This window comes from Myotis nattereri (genome assembly GCF_964212035.1).
Source record: "Myotis nattereri genome assembly, chromosome: 15".
Lineage (NCBI taxonomy): Eukaryota > Metazoa > Chordata > Mammalia > Chiroptera > Vespertilionidae > Myotis > Myotis nattereri.
Window position 1 is genome coordinate 31,192,355 of NC_138090.1, and position 18,092 is coordinate 31,210,446.

The following is an 18,092-nucleotide window of genomic DNA, read 5'->3' on the forward strand; positions in this document are numbered from 1 at the left end:
CCGCATCAGCATCCCTTCTGGTGGGCAAGGCGGGTGGGGCTGTGGGGGTTCAGCAGGGGGAGAGTGGAATGATGAGCCCCTCGGTGTGGTCCCGTGCCCACACAGACACCTGGGGTCTCACTTCTATCTCCCCCCTCCATTCTGGGAACCCATTTCCAGAGAAGCAGGAGGACCAGGGGAGAGCTCTCTGGGGTGTTGTCTGTGGCTTCTCACTTCATCCACCCCAGAGGGCGCCAAGCTGTGCCTGAACTGAACGTAGCTGCTGGGCACATGGAACCCGTCCACGTCCACGGTAGGTCGGCTCTGTTGGCACTGAGCTCTCCATCCTCCCAGCAGGACCTGGAGGAGCTGGGCCAGGAGGCTTCTGCCCCCAAACTCATGCCTGTGGTATAAGCCTGGGCCTGGCCAGGCTGGTGACCCTTGCCCTCTAGCTGGAAGGGTCAATCTCCTGGGCACTGGGACACTGAGAATGTGGGCGGGGGGGAGAGGAAGGCCCTGGGAGATGCTGCTCGATGTTTCTCAGGGGACAGAGGCTGAGGCACAAGCTGACAGTGGCCAAATCCATCCCCTCCTGTCTTAGGGCCTCCGTTTCCTTACCTGTAAACCAGGGTGAGGCATGAGCTCCGGAGTCCTGACACTCACCCGTGGGGATTTATGGGAACAAAGGCCGCTCTGGAGGGAATCCGTGGACTCTCCCAGGGGGAGGGAGAGGCTGAGCCGTAGCCAGGTCTTGCTGGGCCTGGGGAGGGCACACCCGCTGCTTCCCAATCCTCGATGTCCCTTTGGGGCAGAGGTGGCGCTGGACCTGACTGCCAGTCCCAGAGAGGAAGTGCCCGGCTCAAGTGGCAGAGCCCTCAGTGCAGCAGGGGCCTCCTCCAGAGCCTGCGGCACCTTCCCCACCTGCTCCACAGGTGCCCGCAGAGTTATGCGCACTTGGGACTCACCTGAGACAAGTGCACCACCAGCCCTGTTTTATTCATAGATCTGTTCAGGAAAAGCCTGCAGGGCCGTGCTGGCTGGGGACCTAGTCCACATCTTAGGGCTTCCTTATTACAGGCCGCTAAGAGTGGGAACTCTTTTTTTCCAGGAAAAACAACTTTTTTTCCGAAACACCTCCTCAATAAACAACATGTAAACAGAAATAGCTGCTTCAGGCTCCATAAGTGTCTCATTGTGTCTTCAAGGGCTTGTCCACGGAGGGCAGTGGGGAGGGCTGGCAGGGGCCGTTCTCCTCCTCCTCGGGGGTGCCCTGGGGGTAGACCACGAAACACAGCTCCTGCCCCCAGCGTGTCATTGACTCTGAGGACAGACAGACAGACAGATGGACCTTGGGATCTGCCCCGTGGGACGGGGGTTCTCAGGGAGCTGCTCCATTTGTGGTGGGTCCCGGACACTTGGCCCTCATCGTGGGGAGACAGTTGGGGTGGTTGGCCCTGTGTTGCCAGCACAGCTGCTGGTAGACCCTGCTCAAGGGCGAACCCCCTAAAGGGTCCCATCTGTAGGCCCAGCACTTGGAGGAGGCTGCCCAGCTCACCCGTGAGTCTGTGCACACACTTTGGTTTGCTTCTCCAGAACACTCCCAGGAAGAAGATGGGCACCCCGGTGAGGATGATGATGACGCCGATCCCACACACCATGGGCTCTGAGATGAAGCTGAAGATCAGCAGGAACGCCCAGAAGACCAAGTACGCAGCAGGGACAAGGAGGTTCACCTGTGGTGAGCGAGCGGAGCACCCATGGTGCGGGCCCCTCCCCTTGCCCCACCACCCTGGGGGCCCTGGTGCTTTCCACCCTTTCCTGAGAGCTGACCGCTGAGGGGCTGGTCCCCTTCTGGCAGCAGCCCAGCATGCTGAGAGCCCATTCACGGATGGCCAGTTGGCCAGATTGTTAAGGATTTGTCAGGGTCAGCAGGTCCAAGCTCTACAGTGACTGTATGTGGACTTGAGGCTTGCACTTGGTTGCAGGTCAAATCTTTTTTGGCCTCTTACATTTCAGGCACTGAACCCTTCTCCAGCTCAAGGATTTATTTGCAAACAGGGGGACTTTTCTTTTAGCTCAGTTTAGGGTCTTTTGTTTTGCTGTGGGCTCATGAACTCTTGTGCAACCATGTGCGAGTATTCAAGTCACCCACCTCATGGGGTTGTTCTGAGGACTAAATAGGCCAGGGCACACAAAACCCCGAGCAGGGCCTAGCACAGGGCAAAAGCTGGAAGCCCCATTGCCGTCATCACCCGCCACGGATGCCCAAGTGGGTGAAGCTCTCACCTTGATGGGCCTGTGGAGCGCCGGCCGTCTCCAGCGCAGCACGAGCAGGCCCAGGATGGTGACGCCGTAGCAGAGGTAGTTGATGAAGGACACGTAGTTGATGAGCGTGTACGTGTCTCCCACAAGCAAGATAACCGCCGTGGCCCCGTACTGGGAGAGGACCGAGCTGAGGGCTGGCCTCCCACCTGCCTCCTGTCAGCCCTGCAGGCTGGCCTGGGGCTGCGGGCTCAGGTCAGGAGGTCGGTGAGCCCTGGCCCTCCCCACTCCCTCCGTGGGCTGCCCACCAGGGCCAGAGCTCATCCCTGCTACTGCCCACATTGCTGGTGGCTTGGGCTTCCTGCCCTACCAGCCTGGGTCAACCAACTTACGCAGACGAGGAGGGCGGGTATAGGGGTGCAGCGTCTGACGTGGATCATGGCCAGTAGGCTGGGCAGGTGCCCTTCTCGGGCTCCAGAGAAGCACAGCCTGGGGGATAGCGATGGGTGGGGGCTGTGAGCCGGCCTTGGGCCTTCCCTCCGGCCAGATCCTGGATCTCCGCTCTAGACCTGATATCCCTCTTGTTGTCACCTCTGACCCCTTGCTCTAGGCCCCAACAGCCCACCGGGCAGTTCTTCCCCGCCTCTTGCCTGCCTTCCTCTTGCTTTTTGTTCCTGAGTTGGGATCAGACATTTGTTCATGGGGAGTTCATTGTCCCAGCTTCAGGAGGGCCCCACCTGGCAGGGTTTCTTGTCTTTTGGCCCCCAGCACTGCTTGCATGCCAGGGCACCTACCTTGCCTCACCGGGGCCACCCTTTCCCCAGTCCAGTCACCTGGAGGAGGTGAACAGGTAGCCATTGATCCCTCCGAAAGTGGAAAGTGCCACGGAGACGGGCATGACCCAAGAAAAATAGCCCAGCAGCTTCTCCCCGAAGGTCTGAGTGAGCACAGGAGAGAGGCAGTGCATGAGGCTGGGTGGGGGCAGGGCAGGGCTGGGGACCGAGTGGGGCCCCACTCACCACAGCCACTGCGTTAGAGGCCAGCAGCTCCTGGGGGGACATGGCGGTGAAGTAGGCGATGTTGGTGAAGGTGTACACAAAGGTGACCAGCGGGATGGAGATGAAGATGGCTCGAGGTAGGTTCCTGGGGCAGTGGTGAGGGTACATCAGTGCCTGCCCTCTAGGGGCTGGGGTGGGTTCCAGGGGTGAGGAGGGGGACCAGGCGATCCAGCAACAGGAGCAGCTTTGTGTCCATCACCTGCGTCTACTGGGGGCCTTGAGGGCAGGGAAGGGGGCAGCACTGCTATCTGTCTCACATCCCCTCAACTCCCTAAACCCAGCTTGGGCACAGGCTGGTGGGAGGAAGGCAGATGGGGGAGGGACCACAGCATATCCTAGGACCTAAGGGTAATGTCCGCACATAAAGAGAAAATTGCATACAGCCAAAATCAGCCTTGAAAATCCCAGCAATGCCCTGAGAGCTCAGTCCACGGGCCCGGGTGCCCCTGGGACTCCCTATCAGCCCAGCCCCTGCTGGGACTGCTCACTATGGGGTCCCTGGCTGAGCATCAGATGGAGCCACTGGCTTCATCTGCAGGGACCATGTTGTGTGCACATGTATAATTTTTGGCCAAATGCAAATAGCTGGATCCATTTAGAGCGGAACGATGATTTTCAGTGTTTCTGAGGCCCAGCAAAGGGCTGTGACTTGCCCACAGCCATTACAGGGCCAGGCTGGAACACAAGCGCCCCGGCTATCTAGAGCCATTCCTGTGGGGCAGTGGCATGGGCAGGCAGATAACCAGACCACATCACAGGTGGCAGCAGGTCTGTCAGGGAGGCTGCCTCTCCCGTCGCCGGGCCGCACCCCTTCCCAAGGCCCAGCCGGGTGCACTCACTTTCGAGGGTCAACTAGCTCCTCGGTGACATAATTGAGGAAGTTCCAGCCGCTGAAGGCAAAGGAGCCCTGCAGGAAGGCCAGGGCCAGGTGACCCACGGAGGGCGTCATCCAGAAGTCGAAGGCATTGCTGGGCCTCAGCTCCTCGAAGTGTCCTGGGGGTCCAGAGGTCAAGGGTCAGTTTCCTCTCTCCAGCCCTGGGCACAGGCCCACCCTGGCCCTACCTTGGAAGATCTGGACAAAGCCCATGCCAATGATGAGCGACAGGGCCAGCAGCTTCCCGCCAGTGAAGATGTCCTGGATGCGCGTGGCCCAGCGCACGCTGGAGCTGTTCACCCACGTCAGGAGCACTGGGGAGGAAAGGCAAGGGGGCGGGTGGGCGCCTGAGGCCGAGACCCTTGTTGTGGGCCACAGCCAAGTCCAGCCTGAGCTGCAGAGGGTGGCATACCCTGCAGCAACCAAAGTACCTCTCCCTCTCCAGGGGTCTGGCAGCTGGAGGAGTCCTCCCCTCCTCCCCAGCAGAGGCCCCACCCCCCTCATGGTGGGCACTCACTCAGGCAGGCCATGGAGAGCACACGGGAGGCTGCGGCGGGGGGGATGCAGTTGGGGAACACGGGCTGCAATATGTAGTTGGAGAAGGTCATGGAGATGACGGCCAGGCTGGTGGGGTACATGATAAGGACTGCGCTCCAGAGCAGCAGGAAGCTGAAATGAGTGAGGACCCAAGTGGCATAGGCATCCCATCACCTTCCCAGTAGAGCAGACCGAGGTGTGGAGCAGGGCTGCACCCTGGGTCCTGGAACCCAAGGGCAGGTGCCAGTGCAGGAGGCTGGCTTCAGTCCAAGGAGGCAGCTTTCAATAGAGACTGCATTTAGCACAGTTAAAAAGCTACACGCTGCCCTTGGGCAGGTGTCAAGAACCGACTGGGGAACCAACCACCTTTCTTTTTATTTACTTTTTAATATATTTTTATTAATTTTAGAGAGGAAGGGGAGAGAGAGCGAGAGCGAGAGAGAGAGCGAGAGAGAGAGAGAGAGAGAGAGACATCAATGATGAGAGAGAACCATTGACCAACTGCCTTCTGCATGCCCCCCACTGGAGATTGAGCCTGCAAACCAGGCATGTGTCCTGACTTGGAATGGAACTGTGATCTCCTGGTTCATAGATTGACACTTAACCACTGAGTCATGCTAGCTGGGGCCAACCACCTCTCTAATGGCCACACAGCCCCTGGCCGCAGGCTGCTTCCTGCTCTGCGGATGGGGTTGGGGCAGATCAGCAGTCTCGGTTCCAGCAGCAGCTCTCAGCAGAGCCCCATGGCTGCAGATGACTTGAGCAGTGGTGCCCTGAGGGACCAGCCTTTGCAGAACCCTGGCTGGGGTGGGGAGTAATTTATGTCCCCTCTTCTCCAATTTCGCTCTGTAGGGTGCCCATGTAGGAGTGGGGGCCCTGCTCAAGGCTGTGAGGCCCTACTTGTTCCGGGAGCTCTGCCTGCGCCCAGGGAGGACCTGTCAGTGGGGGTGGTCCTAGCCCCTTGTCCAGCTCTCAAGAGTGGGAATTACCTCATCCAGGGACACCATTGATCTCTCCAGGCACCAAGTTTGGTGTCTTCCTCTTGGTGCTCACCCTTGCTCTGTAGCCCTGCTTCCTACCCCTTGCTTTGCACCCTGCCCCAACACCTTGGCTTCTGGGCAACCTAACTCCACGACCCGCGCCCCCCCTTGCTGGGTGCTCCCCTCTGAAAACCCTTGATGCTGGATGCCCCCAAGCTGAGTCAGGAGGTAGGGTCTTGGGCCCTCCCCACCCCCCACCTTCCCTATATGCTTGCTAGTTGCGCAGCACAATTGTTCAGCTTTCCCAGGCCCCAGGCCCCTGCGAGGACCCTGTCCCCAGAGGAGAGCAGCCAGTGGTGTGCGTGCCCCGCCAGGGCCACATCAACAGCTGCCCCATTAAAGTCCTCTGGTCCAAACTTTTTATACTTAGCCCAGATTTTTTCCCTGAGCTCAACCCAACCCCCTGCCAAGACCTGACTGTGCATTTCCCCAGATATGCCACAGACCCCACCAATGTAACAAGCTCCACCCAAAACCTCCCCCTCCCCCTCCCATTGCCATCTATGGAGGCTTGCCAGTGGGAAAGCAAGGGTCACTCCCGCGGCACCCACCTCTCCCTCAGGCCACGCTGGCTACCACGTCCTCTGGAACCAGGCTCCTAAATGCTTATGGAATCTCTTTGTACCTTTATTGAGGCCTCAGCATGGCTCAGCTGGACAACTGCAATAGCTTTGATCTCCTGGCTGCCCCCCCTCCCCCCCTCCCCACCAAGCCCTATTGCCTACCATGGATCTGACAAGCTGGCCAGGCCACCACCCTCTGCACATGCTCCAACTGCTCCACAGAGAAAACGCCACTCTTCCTCCAAGCTTTGGTGTCAACGTAGTTTTTCCTGGGAGCCTTCTCTAGGTGGTTGGCACCCCATCCTCTTGGCTGCTGGGCCACTGCCTCTCCCACACACCCTCAAAGCTGGGACCCTTTAGGTTTTAAGCACCTCAGAGGGGTGGTTTCCCTGCTGCTCCGTGAGGACAGGGGCACATCTTTTTATTCACACGGTGGGTGCTCAGTGAATGTTCACTGGTGAACAAAGGAGTGTTGGGAGCTACTTAAAGAGGAGCTTCTGCAGGGCACTGACAGGAGCACCATGCCCCTCCTCACACACATGTGGCTCACTAAACTCAAGGCCATCTTTGCCCGGTGCTAGCATTACCTAGAGCAGTGATGGTGAACCTATGACACGCGAACTCATTTTTTTTGGTTGATTTTTCTTTGTTAAATGGCATATAAAAGCCTATCTAATAATAGACAAAAATGGCAATTGACCGTACCTTCGCTACGCCTCCCATTGGCTAATCAGTGCGATATGCAAATTAACCGCCAACAAAGAGGGCAGCTAATTTGCATATTGCAGGCAGGGCGAGTCACCACCATCCCGCCTGCCCCGCCGCCATCTGGGCCTGCTATCTGTGACCTGGGGCAGCGGGCGTCCCGTGTGTGACCCGACCCGGGGCGGCCGGGCGGGGCAGCAGCGATCGGGTGGCTCGCCTGGGTGTCCTGTGTGTGACCTGATCCAGGTGGCGGGGCAGGACAGCGTGGCTCCTCTGTCACCCCAGCTTCCTCATCACAGCTCCCTTGGGGGCCTAAGCCTTTAGTTGGACATCTCTGGCTGCCAGAAGGATGTCTGACTGCAAGCTTAGGCCTGATCCCCCAGGGAGTGGGCCTAAGTCGACTGGTGGACATTCCCCAAGGGGTCCTGGACTGCAAATGGGTGCAGGCTGGGCTGAGGGACCCCCCAACCCCAAGTGCACAAATTTTTGTGCACCGGGCCTCTAGTATAAAATAAATATCAAAAATATAAATCTTTGTTTTACTATGGTTGCAAATATCAAAAAATTTCTATATGTGACACAGCACCCGAGTTAAGTTAGGGTTTTTCAAAATGCTGACATGCCGAGCTCAAAAGGTTCGCCATCACTGACCAAGAGGTTTCAGATAGTAAGGGCCTCCCCATCCACAAGCACTGGGTGGGGAGTGGGGCTTAGATACAGCTTTATTTAAAAGGAAACAGAGAGTTCAAGGGGCCAGCTGCAGTGTCCAGCTTGAGTGGGGTGGGCACTGCTCTCACCCACCCTGGCCTTGGAAGGTGCCCCACCCCCTTCCCTCCGCCCATCCCCGTGAACTTCCTGTGATGTGAGAAGCAGAAGAGGAAACCCAGGTCCAGGCTCGGCTGGCCATCCATTCTGGAGAGGCTCCCCACCCACCACCGAGCCGCTGGCGCCCCACACTTACCCAGCCAGGCCCCCGAAGATCTCCGTGACATAGGCATAGTCCCCGCCAGACTTAGGGATGGCGACTCCCAGCTCCGCATAGCAGAGGGAGCCCAGGGCGGTGATGCCCCCGCCCAGGACCCAGATGAAGAGGGCCAGACCCACAGAGCCAGAGTGCTCCAGGACTCCCTTGGGGGAGATGAAGATGCCGGAGCCTATGATGTTCCCTGTGGGGGAGATGGAGAGCATCAGCCTTCCCTGTGGGGCTCTGGGTGCTCCAGTGAGGACGAGAACCCAGGCTGCTCCCTGGAGTAGGGGAGAGGAGGGCTTGGAGGCATGGATGTCCTGGGCCCCTCAAACCCTGCAACTCCACTCTGGGCTGATCATCTCCCCTCCCTAGTCCCTGGCATGGGAGTGGCACCTTGTCCACAGGCTCCCCTGCCAGAGATGGGTCTTGTTCCTCTTCCCCCCCCTCCCCCCGCCCCACACTTATTCCCATGAGGTGGGGCAAGCAAGGAGGCTTGGCCACCTGAGTGATGGCAGAGTGGCGGCCACCCCTGTGCATCCCCACAGGGCCCAGGTCAGCCCTTTGCCCCCGGCTGAGGCCTCCAGTTTTTTCAAGCCTCCAGTCACCTGTCCTATGTCCAATATGCTGGTCAAAGCTGGCCTCTTAAAGCCAGTCCTCGACCATGACATTTTCCTGCCACTTTCCTATTGGCTGAAGTCCCAACCATGAAGTGACTCAGGAAGCGGCTCCTCCTCTATGAAGCCCTCCTTGACATGCTGGTTTGGGCTCCTCTTTCCACGTTACAGCCCCGTGGTTTGCCAGACGGTGCCCCATTCTTTATTTCTTTACCTCCCATCTCCCCTTTCCCTGCCAGGTTGCTTCTCTGCTTGCTTCCTGGGTTCCTGGAGGCACCCAGCCAGGGCCCAAGCTACAGGCACAGACTCTGACGAGAGCTGTTTCCTGGCACTGTGGAAACGTTTCAGATCTTGGGCAAAGGCCAGTAGGGTCCGTTTTCCGGGCTGGGGGTTGGTCCGCAGCCATCATGCAAGGAATGGAGAGGGCACTAGAGTGGGGCTCTTGGCCCGGCCTGGGGTCTGGACACGGACTGCCTCTCTCCTTGGGCCAGCCTACTGGTTGCAAACAGGTCACTGCTCTCAAATCAGGACCCTAATGGGAAATGCTGGTTGGGGCCCAGGAGACCAGCCCTCTCCCGGCTCAGGTCGCCTCTCGAGTCTGTCTGTACAGCAGGACTATTATGAGGGTTCAGCGAGATACCTAAGGGAGGCCTTCAGCTGTATCCACATGTACTTTCCACCTTCATGTGCATGATTCTGTGTACTGTCTGCAACCTCACCTCTCACTCACCCCGGTTCCTCAGCACAGAGTAGGTGCTCAACACACATCTGTTGCGGAAACTACTGGGCGAACAAATGCCCTAGTGGCCCAATGGCGTCCATGTCCTGAGGCAAATGACTGGTTTCCTCATCTCTGACGTGGGGGCAGCAGTCTCTGCTCAGCCCGCTCTGCTCAGCCCGCCCGGAGAGGCACCATGAAGGGGAGCAGAGGGTGGCTGGCTTCCAAGGTTCAGTGCAAGTAAACCTGCCGGGGTCATCGGAGGTCTGCCCTGCCCCTGGGGCTGTGCATTAGGGGAGGGGGACAGTGCTCCTTCGACCCACAGTGTCTGGGATGGAACAGTGGGAAGTACTCAGTGGCCAACTCAGGGTCTGCAAGGCAGTTCCCAGGATAAGCAAGACTCTGAGCACCCACTTAGGCCTGAGCTCCCTGCCAATTAGAGCAAAGAGGGGACCGTGTTCTGGGTGACCTGGGTCTCATCATCTGTGCAAACGAGTCAAGTCACGTCACTGGCGATTTGCACTAGGGCCTGCCCCAGAGGACGTAATCCCAGACTCCACAGGCCACATGAATAAAAAAGCAACACTGGGACGCAGGCCCCGCCCCTCATCAGGATCGCCCCCATCTGCCAGGGCCCTGCGTGGAGTGCACCTCCACCAGCCCAGAGCCTGCCGCGCCACCTGCCACGCCCACAGGCGGGTGTGGAAGAGGACACAGCGGTGGCCGCCAATCTGCATGCATTCCTTGTCCACCGTGCTGCCCTCCACCCCCACCCCCACCCCCAGCCGACACAGATTTCCAGTCTGACGGCCACGACGCCCCACTTGGTTTTCCAGTCACATCCCAGGAGCCCTAAATACATCCAGATAAGGACGAAGGAATTCCCGTCCTCCAGCCGCTCAGCCTGCTTCCAGCGGGAGAGGAACCTCCCTCGCCTACTGCGGGGGCCCAGGTCCTGGGTGGGCTGGTGGGTTTCTGAAATGCTCTGAGTTCGCTGTACCTGGCAGGAGAGTCCGTGTTCTCAGGACTTGGTGGAGTGGTAGTTGCCAGTGAGGTCGGAAGCCAGCGGGGGCTGGGTGGCCTTGTCAGGAGCTAGATGCATTTGGTCTGGGACATCCAGAGCCCGAACCACGCACCCCGTGGGGACCCCATCACTCTACACAATTCAGCTTGGCAGGGCCTCAAGGGCACAGCACTCAGGGAAGCCAGCCTGGTACCTTGTGCTGGAGGCTGGGATCTGAAAGGGACCTATCACTAGCCTGTGCCCAGAGGCTGGGGACTCGAGTGCTGGGGCCTGGGGACCGGCTCAGGGTGAGGGATCACTATTGTTTTGGACACATGGCTCAGGCTACAGTGAAGGACTACTCTCCATGTGGCTCAAAGGGACAGGTGTGCCAGCTAATGTCTCAGGTGCTTGGGGCCCTCTCTTGGGCCTGGACAGCTGCAGGTTTGTGCTAGAAAGTGGCAGGAAACCCTGTGGTTCCAAGGCTTCCGTGTTCCCATCCATCCCATGGGACAGCTGTTCTGTGATCCCTGCAGGTCCTGGCGGGGAGGGGTCAGAGCTCCCGGGCTGGTGGACACGGATGTGAGGAGGCTCCCTCTTCCCTCCTCCCGCCCCTCTTCCCTTCCCTGCTGGGTGGTTTTTATCACATTAAGATGTTTGGCCTGAAGGGGCTTACCCGGATCCTGGGAGGAATGAAGAAAGGGCCATTATTCTCCTGGCTGTTGCGGTGCACACTGACCTATTTCTGGGACCGGCAGACCATGAAGGTCATAGGGGTGGACTGTGGAGGTGGTGGTGGCGGAAAGAGCCAGCTGCCCTTGGTGTGTGTGTGTGTGGGGGGGGGGGGGGCGGGAATGCACAGTCTGACTTGGGGAGGAGGCAGGGAGGTCCTGTCAGGTTGCCGGCACCACCCTTCAGCCCTAGAAATTCTTTCAGGAGTTGGCTGTGTAGCCTCAGGCCGGCCCTGCCCTTCTGGGTCTCAGTTTCCACTTCTGCCAGGTAGTGCCACTGGGCTAAGGGGCCACAGAGGGCTGTCTAACCCTGACTTTGGCAGAGACACTGCTGGGCAGGGTGCGTGTATCTTGTACATCTGCATGGTGCCCAAGGAAACACTGTTCAGGGGACCTTGCTCCCCACTGTGAAGGTCTCTCCCCGGCTCACTGGCCTCCCAGAAGCAACACCACCCCCAGGAAGCCCTTTCTGACTGCCCACCTTGGCCCAATAACTTGGACCCTGCCCCATTGCCATGGTATCTGGATGACGGCCAGGAAGTGATTTTTTCATTTGTCACCCTGAGATGAAAGGCCTGAGCCCCCTCAGAAGAACAAGGAGCTCACAGTCACCTCCTACCTGCCTTGCCTATCCCCGACTCTTAGCCAGCATGGCCACATTGCCCTGCTCGTCCTGATCAGGGGCTGGCCATGGGCCAGGCCTCCTTCCTTTGTTCTGGGCAATGAATCCCAGCACCTCCCATTTGGGCTTGATCAATGAGACTTCTGCCTTCCAAATTCTCTGGAAGATACAAAAGCTCCAAAGAGCTTCAGATTCCCACTGGTAGATCCTAAGGCCATGGGCAATGGCACTTACTAGTTGAGACCCCCAGATCTGGGTTCGAATACCAGTTCCCTTGTGATGGGGGCTGTGGATAAGGTACTTCATCTCGCAGCCTTGTCTGTAAAAGGCGGAGATGAGGCAGTGATGTAGGCATGCCCCTGCCCAGCCTGGCACATCGGAGGCCCCAGGAAGTACTGGGGACCTTAGCTAGTTTTGTCATCCCCTTTAAAGACACCTCAGGCCACCCTATCTGGCCTTTGGAGACATGACCCCCATGGGACCTCAATACCCTGGGGTCAGAAGTCATGGCCCTAATTTGGGGGCCCTGCTGTTGGCCTGTGCTTTTAAGCACATGAATGTCCTTATAGTGAGTATGTCAGGCACCCCTCCAGGGGGACAAAAGTGCCTGCTGAGGTCTCGGCAGAACTCTAGGGAGGTGAGTGGGGACATTTCCAGGACATGCCTGGAATTGCCAATTGGCCAGCATGCATGTCCGGCCTAACCCATTTTCCTTTTGAGAGAGGGCTGAGCCGAAGTGTGGAGCTCTCTCTGCCCAGCCTGGCCCTGTCTAGAGGGCCTCATCCGTGCCTGTCTCCAGACTGAGTCTCGCCAGATGCCTGGGTGAGCTCCATGCTGCTGCATCCAGCAGTCAAGCCCAGGACTCATTGCACTTGCCTTATCATCAGCCTCATCGTTGCCCACAGGGCAGCCTCCTGGCCCTCTTCTCTCCTCACTGGCTGCTCCTTCTCCAACTCCTCTGCTGGTCCCTTCTCATTTCTCCTAAATCCTAGACAGCAAGTGCCTGGGGCTTAGTGTTGGGGCCTCTTCCTTTTTCTTTCAACACTCACTCCCTTGGAGACCTCATCCAGGACCCCAGTGTTTGCTGGAAACTCCCAAATTTATATCCCTAGCACAACTTCCCGGCTAAACTAAACCAGTATAACCAATTGATTACTCAGCAAGTAGACACCACTCCTCTCACACGTTCAAAGCGGGGTTCCTTACTGTCAGCCCCATTTCCCCCAAACCTGCTCCTCTCACAGCCTTCCCCCGATCAATAAATGGCAGACTGTGCTCCCACCTGCTCAGACCCAACCTTGGTGCCACTCTTGCCTCCTCTCTTTTCTCCACATCCTGTGTCCTCACACATCCTTCATCATCACAAATCCTTTTGCTTTACCTTCCAAACACACCAGCACTGAACCTCCTCTTAGCACCTCCCCTGCTGGCATCCCGCTCTGAGCCACTGTCATCTCTTATCCAGGTGACTCGCGTGCCCTCCTGACCAGGCTTCCTGCTCTGTCCTTGCTGCTGGTAGATCCTAAGGCCCCTAGGCCATGCCATCTCCCAAATCCTGAGTCCACCACCTGCAATTGTGTCATGCAACTTCCAGCCTCAGTTTCTGCTCCATGGGGAGCCCCATCGCATCCCCGCCCCGCCCTGCCCCGCCCCTCCCACCTCATGCCATCCCTTCTGTTCCATGCCATCACAAAAAGAAAAGAAGCCAGAAAACTTGGATCCCACCCCACTCCTGACTCTATACTCCTGCTATCTACAATCCTCTCTCCTGCCTTAATTTTCGCACCTTAGCACACTTATCATCACTCTGTCGGCTGAGCAGTCAGCTTATCTTGTTTGCCCTTTGACTTTCATGCTGGCATGTCAGCTCCCGAAAGACAAGGATATTGTCTGTGCTGCTCCCTGTTGTGTCTCCAGCACCCAATTGTTAAATGGACAAATAAATGAGTGTGCCCGGTGCTGGCAGGTCCCGCCCTTGTAGTTAGAGCTGCCTCGGCCCCCAACGGCTTCTCAGAGCACACAAGGGCACCCTGGGCTGGCTGCAGCCTCAGGCCCTCAGCTTCCTCTTCTGTACACTGGGGCTGTGGTGAGGCACAGACAAGCTCCTGTGTGGTTTAATGCCTCCTGGGGTCTTGGTGCGAAGGGGCCGGGGTTCTGGAGAAGGCCATCCTCTCAGCAGCCCCACCACCTCAGTCCTGAGGAGCCACAGAGAGGGGCCTGGGTGGGCAGGATTAGCTCCTAAAGAGATGGATTCATGAAGCAGGTCCCCTGAACCTACTTAAACCTGATCTACAAATGCCTACATGGGCTGGATAATGAGTCAAAGGGAGAGAGTGGAGGACAGGATAGGCTGGTCAGCAGACCAGGGGTGACTCCCACGCTGCTGGACCTGGGCACATCCCTTCCTTGGGTGTGGATTGAGAGGGAACTGGCTGAAGTCCCTGAGTCAGGACAAGACACCCTGTACATGCAATCCTGGGTGGGGGTGTGGAAGTTGGGGGAGATTTCTGTCTATCTGTTTGTTCATCCATCCACGGTGGAGTGTAGAGCGCAGTAAACCCTGGGTGGATGAGCTCCCAGTTTAGTCTTTACCTTTCCCAATAAGGAACATGAATCTGGCCCCAATTTTGCCCAGCACCAGAGCAACATGTAGATGGGCAATGGATTGGGAAATGAACCCAAATCTGCTCCCAATTCCCGAGTCCACCACCTGCAGTTGTGTCATGCAACTTCCAGCCTCAGTTTCTACATTTGTACAAATTTTCATCTTGTAAGGCAGGCATGAGACTCAAATGAGATGAAAGGACATGTTTTATATAGTGATAAGAGGTGGTTTTCTGAATAGATATTGGATAAGGCAATGTCTCGCACAGCCCCACCCCAGCTGGCTCTTTTTCCTCCAGGCTGGCCTGTTCCCCTCCAGTTGTGTTCACAGAGGCCAGCAGGTGCTGTCCAAAACACATTTTAGGTGGAGTCTTACTCCAGCCCGAAGCCCTTCTATTTCCCGAAAGCACGGCTCCTCAGCCTGGGGCGGGGCAGGGGGTACAAGGGAAGGGAGAATAGGATCTTCTGGGAAGTCTCTCTGGGAGCTTTGGAGATAAGTTCAGTAGCTGGTAACAAAGATTATTGAGTAAGGTAAAAAGCTCTCAAGACCTTTAAAGCTAAATTATGATACTTTACAGACATTTTTGATTTTGAGCAGGTTCCCCAGGACAGAAGGTGGGATGTTGGCCCCCAGAGAACAGTGAATGGGAGGTGGTGGGGGCCTTCAGGGCATCAGGGGGGGAGGGCAGAGTAGACCCTGACTCAGTTCATACCTTCCTCCTCCCTCCTCTCCTGTCACCTTCTGTTCAGGTTAATGATCCCCTGGCCTGTCTCCTGCCCATGCCAGCCCCTTGTCTGCTATTAGCCTTCAAAGCTCCCCAAGCAGGGTTGCTGGAGTGCCCTGGCCTGGGGTCAGGTCATCTGTGTTCTGTTCTTGAGTCTGACACCCTTGGGCGAGTCACCCCTGGAGAGGCAGAGTAGGAATACAGCTCAAGGACATTGGACTTGCTGAGGTGGCCCAGGAAGAGCACTGTAGCTGGCTCCAGACATGCCTCTTGACCCCAGCCTCTGGGCCCATCCATGTTGTGTGGGCTTCCCTTCCTGGGGGCACAGCTCCTGGAAAGAGTGAGGACTGGGACAAAGCTCTAACCAGTACCCTGGCCAAATCTCTGGAACAAGCCCTTCCTGCCAGCTGACAGTCAAGCAGGGGCACCCTAGGCCAAGAAGGTCTCAGGGCCAGGTCAGGACCTGCTCCTGGGAGATGCCATTCTAGAGGCAATGGGGAGGCAGAGAGCCACCTGCACAGGGGCTGTGTTCGGAGGCAACTCTTGCTGTGGGGACAGGGGCTAGCCAAGAGCCAGCCCCCAGCTGGGTCCAGGAGCTCCCAGATTGGGGCAGAGGAGGAGGTGAAGATCCCGTCTGCCCTCCTGAGCCCTTAACTCTCTCCATCCCCAGGGTTCTGGAAATGGGTGGGCAATGGATGCACCAGCAGCTCCCACTGGTTGGGGAGGTGGTAGGTTGAGAGCAGTCAAGACCCCTGTCATTCACCCCTCCAGCCACGACTCCTGGGACACAGGCAGGTCTCTGAGGCACCTGGTGTGACACAGGCACAGGTCTGGTCAGCCAGTTCCCAAGAAGTCAGTGTTCATGACTTGGGACCGAAAGAGGAAGATCCTCCCACTGTTCTCACTGCCCTGAGCCCTCTGTCTACCTAGGAGTCCCCGTCTGGGGGCCGGACACACGGACCCATTCTCACGTGAGGAACCCGGGGCCCGAGAGCCAGAGGACACGGATGCCTGTTGGGATCCCAGCTCAGCGAGCAGTTGGCTTTTCTGTAGGCTCGGCCTGTCCCACCTCAGCACTGGCCTCCTCCCCATTAAGCTGCAAGAAATATGCTCTGAACCTATTTCCCCACAGGCCCTCCTGCTTTTGAGACTAAATCACTCCCACAGCATGGCCCTCGGACCGTGCACATAATAGGGACTTAGCTGGAGCCACAGCCCAGAACTTGAGGCCTTAGCCGGTGGGCCTGTCCAGCCCCCACCCTGGCAAGGCTCCTGCACTTCAGGCAAGACCATGATGCTGCCCACTTCACAGATGAGAAAACGGAGGGTAACTGCCAGGCCAAAGCCCACAGCCGAGTAAAGGCAGGATGAGGACCCGCACCTCCCGCACCCACAACAATTCAAGGCGCCTGGGGAGGTGGGAGCACGAAGCCTGAGGCCCCGTGTGAAGGGCGACACTGCCGGTGCCCTCACCTACGGTCCCACCGTCGCAGGCCGGTAGGTGCGCCCCCAGCCTGCAGCCCCGCATCCTAGGCACCCGCCCGCCCGGGCCGCTCACCGATGATGATGGTGCAGGCGCTCACCAGCCCGATCTCCTTCTTGAGCGTCACTGGCTCCGAGGCGCCGGGACCCGGGCCTGGGCCGGGGGAAGGCGAGGGCGCAGGGCCGGGCTTCCCACGCCCGCTTGGCTGCTGCGTGTGGCCGGCCATTTCGCTGTCCAGCCGCGTCCCCTCTCCTTGCGCTGTCCCGTCTATCCGATCGGCTGCCAGTCCGTCGGTCCGTCCGACTGTCGGTGAGCGGACAGCGCTCACAGGCGGGCGCATGCGCTGGCGCGGGGCCCGGGCTGTGGGCCCCGGGGCTGGGGCCAGGGAGCGGGGAAGGAGGGCCGGCGGGCAGCCCCTTCCCCCACCTCCCTTAAAGGAAACTGCCCGGCCCCAGCTCAGTACTGGCCTGGGAGGGAAAGAGAGGGCTTGGGGGAGACCAGGAACGGCTTCCTGGATGGGCAAAGGAAGGGGCCTTCCGCTGCCCGGGTTACCTCCACTCCTGGGGTGTGTGTGTGTGGCGGAGGGGGGGCAGCAGAGCTCAAAGGCAGCGGGTCCCTGCCCTCACCGGGACCTGGGAAGCTGGCAAAGAACTGCCTTTGTGTGGGACCCACTGTGTGCCCGCGCCTCCGCGCTCCTTGAATTCCGGCCCTACTGAGCGCGTGGGGGGAGGGGGGTGGGAGCTGAGGCCCAGAGGTTCCTACGGGCAAGTGTCAGGCCAGAAACACCAGCCCTTTCCGATGCTTCCTTGGCTTCCAGACGGCCGGTGATGGCGGGCGGAGGCACAGCCCTTAGGGGGGTTGGAGGCTGGGCCCCGGCCGCCCTCTGAGGGGCCAGGAGACCCTAGGCACCACCACCCCAGCCTGGAGAGGCAGGGCCCGCGAAGCCCCCTTATCCAGAGGACCCATCGCGGGCGGGAGCCCTGGGGAGGTGCCCGGCCCCGCTCTCCCCACCGCGCCGCACGGGGCTGCGCCGGGCAGGTCCCAGGTGCAGACGCGGAGCCACAGGTAGAGTCTGGGATCAGCGGCTGGAACTCCGGTCTCTGGCGAAGGGCCGCGCGGTCCAGCCTGGTTCACGGAGAGGAGCCGCCTGCACTGCCGGAGGCAGAGAAAGGACTGGGCCCCGAGGTCTCGGGAGGAAGTCGGGCTTGCGGGAGCTGAGGGAGGCTGCCTCTTCCTGGAAGCCCTCGGGGACTGTCCCCCCTCCCTCCCGCGGAGCAGACACAAGGCGGGAGGTCGCGTCGGGGGCCACCGGAGCTGCGGGCGGGGCGAGCCTGGCACGGTGCAGCCGGCGGCGGAACAGCCTTTGTCTTTTCCTGGCGGCCGCCAGCACGCGCTGTCCCCTGCATGTGGATGAGGACGCGCCAAGCGCCCCATCCTCCCCCTCCCCAAGGCCTCGCGGCTTGCGGGGCGGGGGGCGCGGCCTGGGGTCCGACAGCCGTAGGCCGGACAGGGGGTGGCGCTGGGCCTGGAGTTGGAGCTGGCATCTGGAGCATCGAGGTGTGAGCCTGGTGGTGCAGGATGAGAAGGGACTTTGTAGCTGGGGACGG

General features: G+C 59.0%; 1 protein-coding gene across 4 annotated transcripts; it reads right to left on the reverse strand.

Moving 5' to 3' along the window:
• Positions 1 to 923: 923 nt before the first annotated feature.
• Positions 924 to 16,798, reverse strand: SLC7A10 (solute carrier family 7 member 10; the record flags this gene model as incomplete). Of its 4 annotated transcripts, none has more annotated exons than XM_081107652.1 (11): positions 16,561 to 16,790; positions 7,980 to 8,184; positions 4,691 to 4,842; positions 4,362 to 4,487; positions 4,139 to 4,292; positions 3,261 to 3,384; positions 3,075 to 3,178; positions 2,634 to 2,730; positions 2,266 to 2,415; positions 1,535 to 1,653; positions 924 to 1,299 (listed from the first exon to the last, which is right to left on the reverse strand). In XM_081107652.1, the coding sequence occupies exons 1-11, from the start codon at positions 16,709 to 16,711 to the stop codon at positions 924 to 926; spliced, it is 1,758 nt and encodes a 585-aa protein (XP_080963778.1). In that variant the 5' UTR covers positions 16,712 to 16,790. The 4 variants fall into 4 exon arrangements, with proteins under 4 accessions (XP_080963778.1, XP_080963779.1, XP_080963780.1 ...); XM_081107654.1 differs by having other exon boundaries at positions 949 to 1,299; positions 1,535 to 1,712; positions 16,561 to 16,791; XM_081107653.1 differs by lacking the exon at positions 3,075 to 3,178 and having other exon boundaries at positions 1,535 to 1,712.
• Positions 16,799 to 18,092: the final 1,294 nt, after the last annotated feature.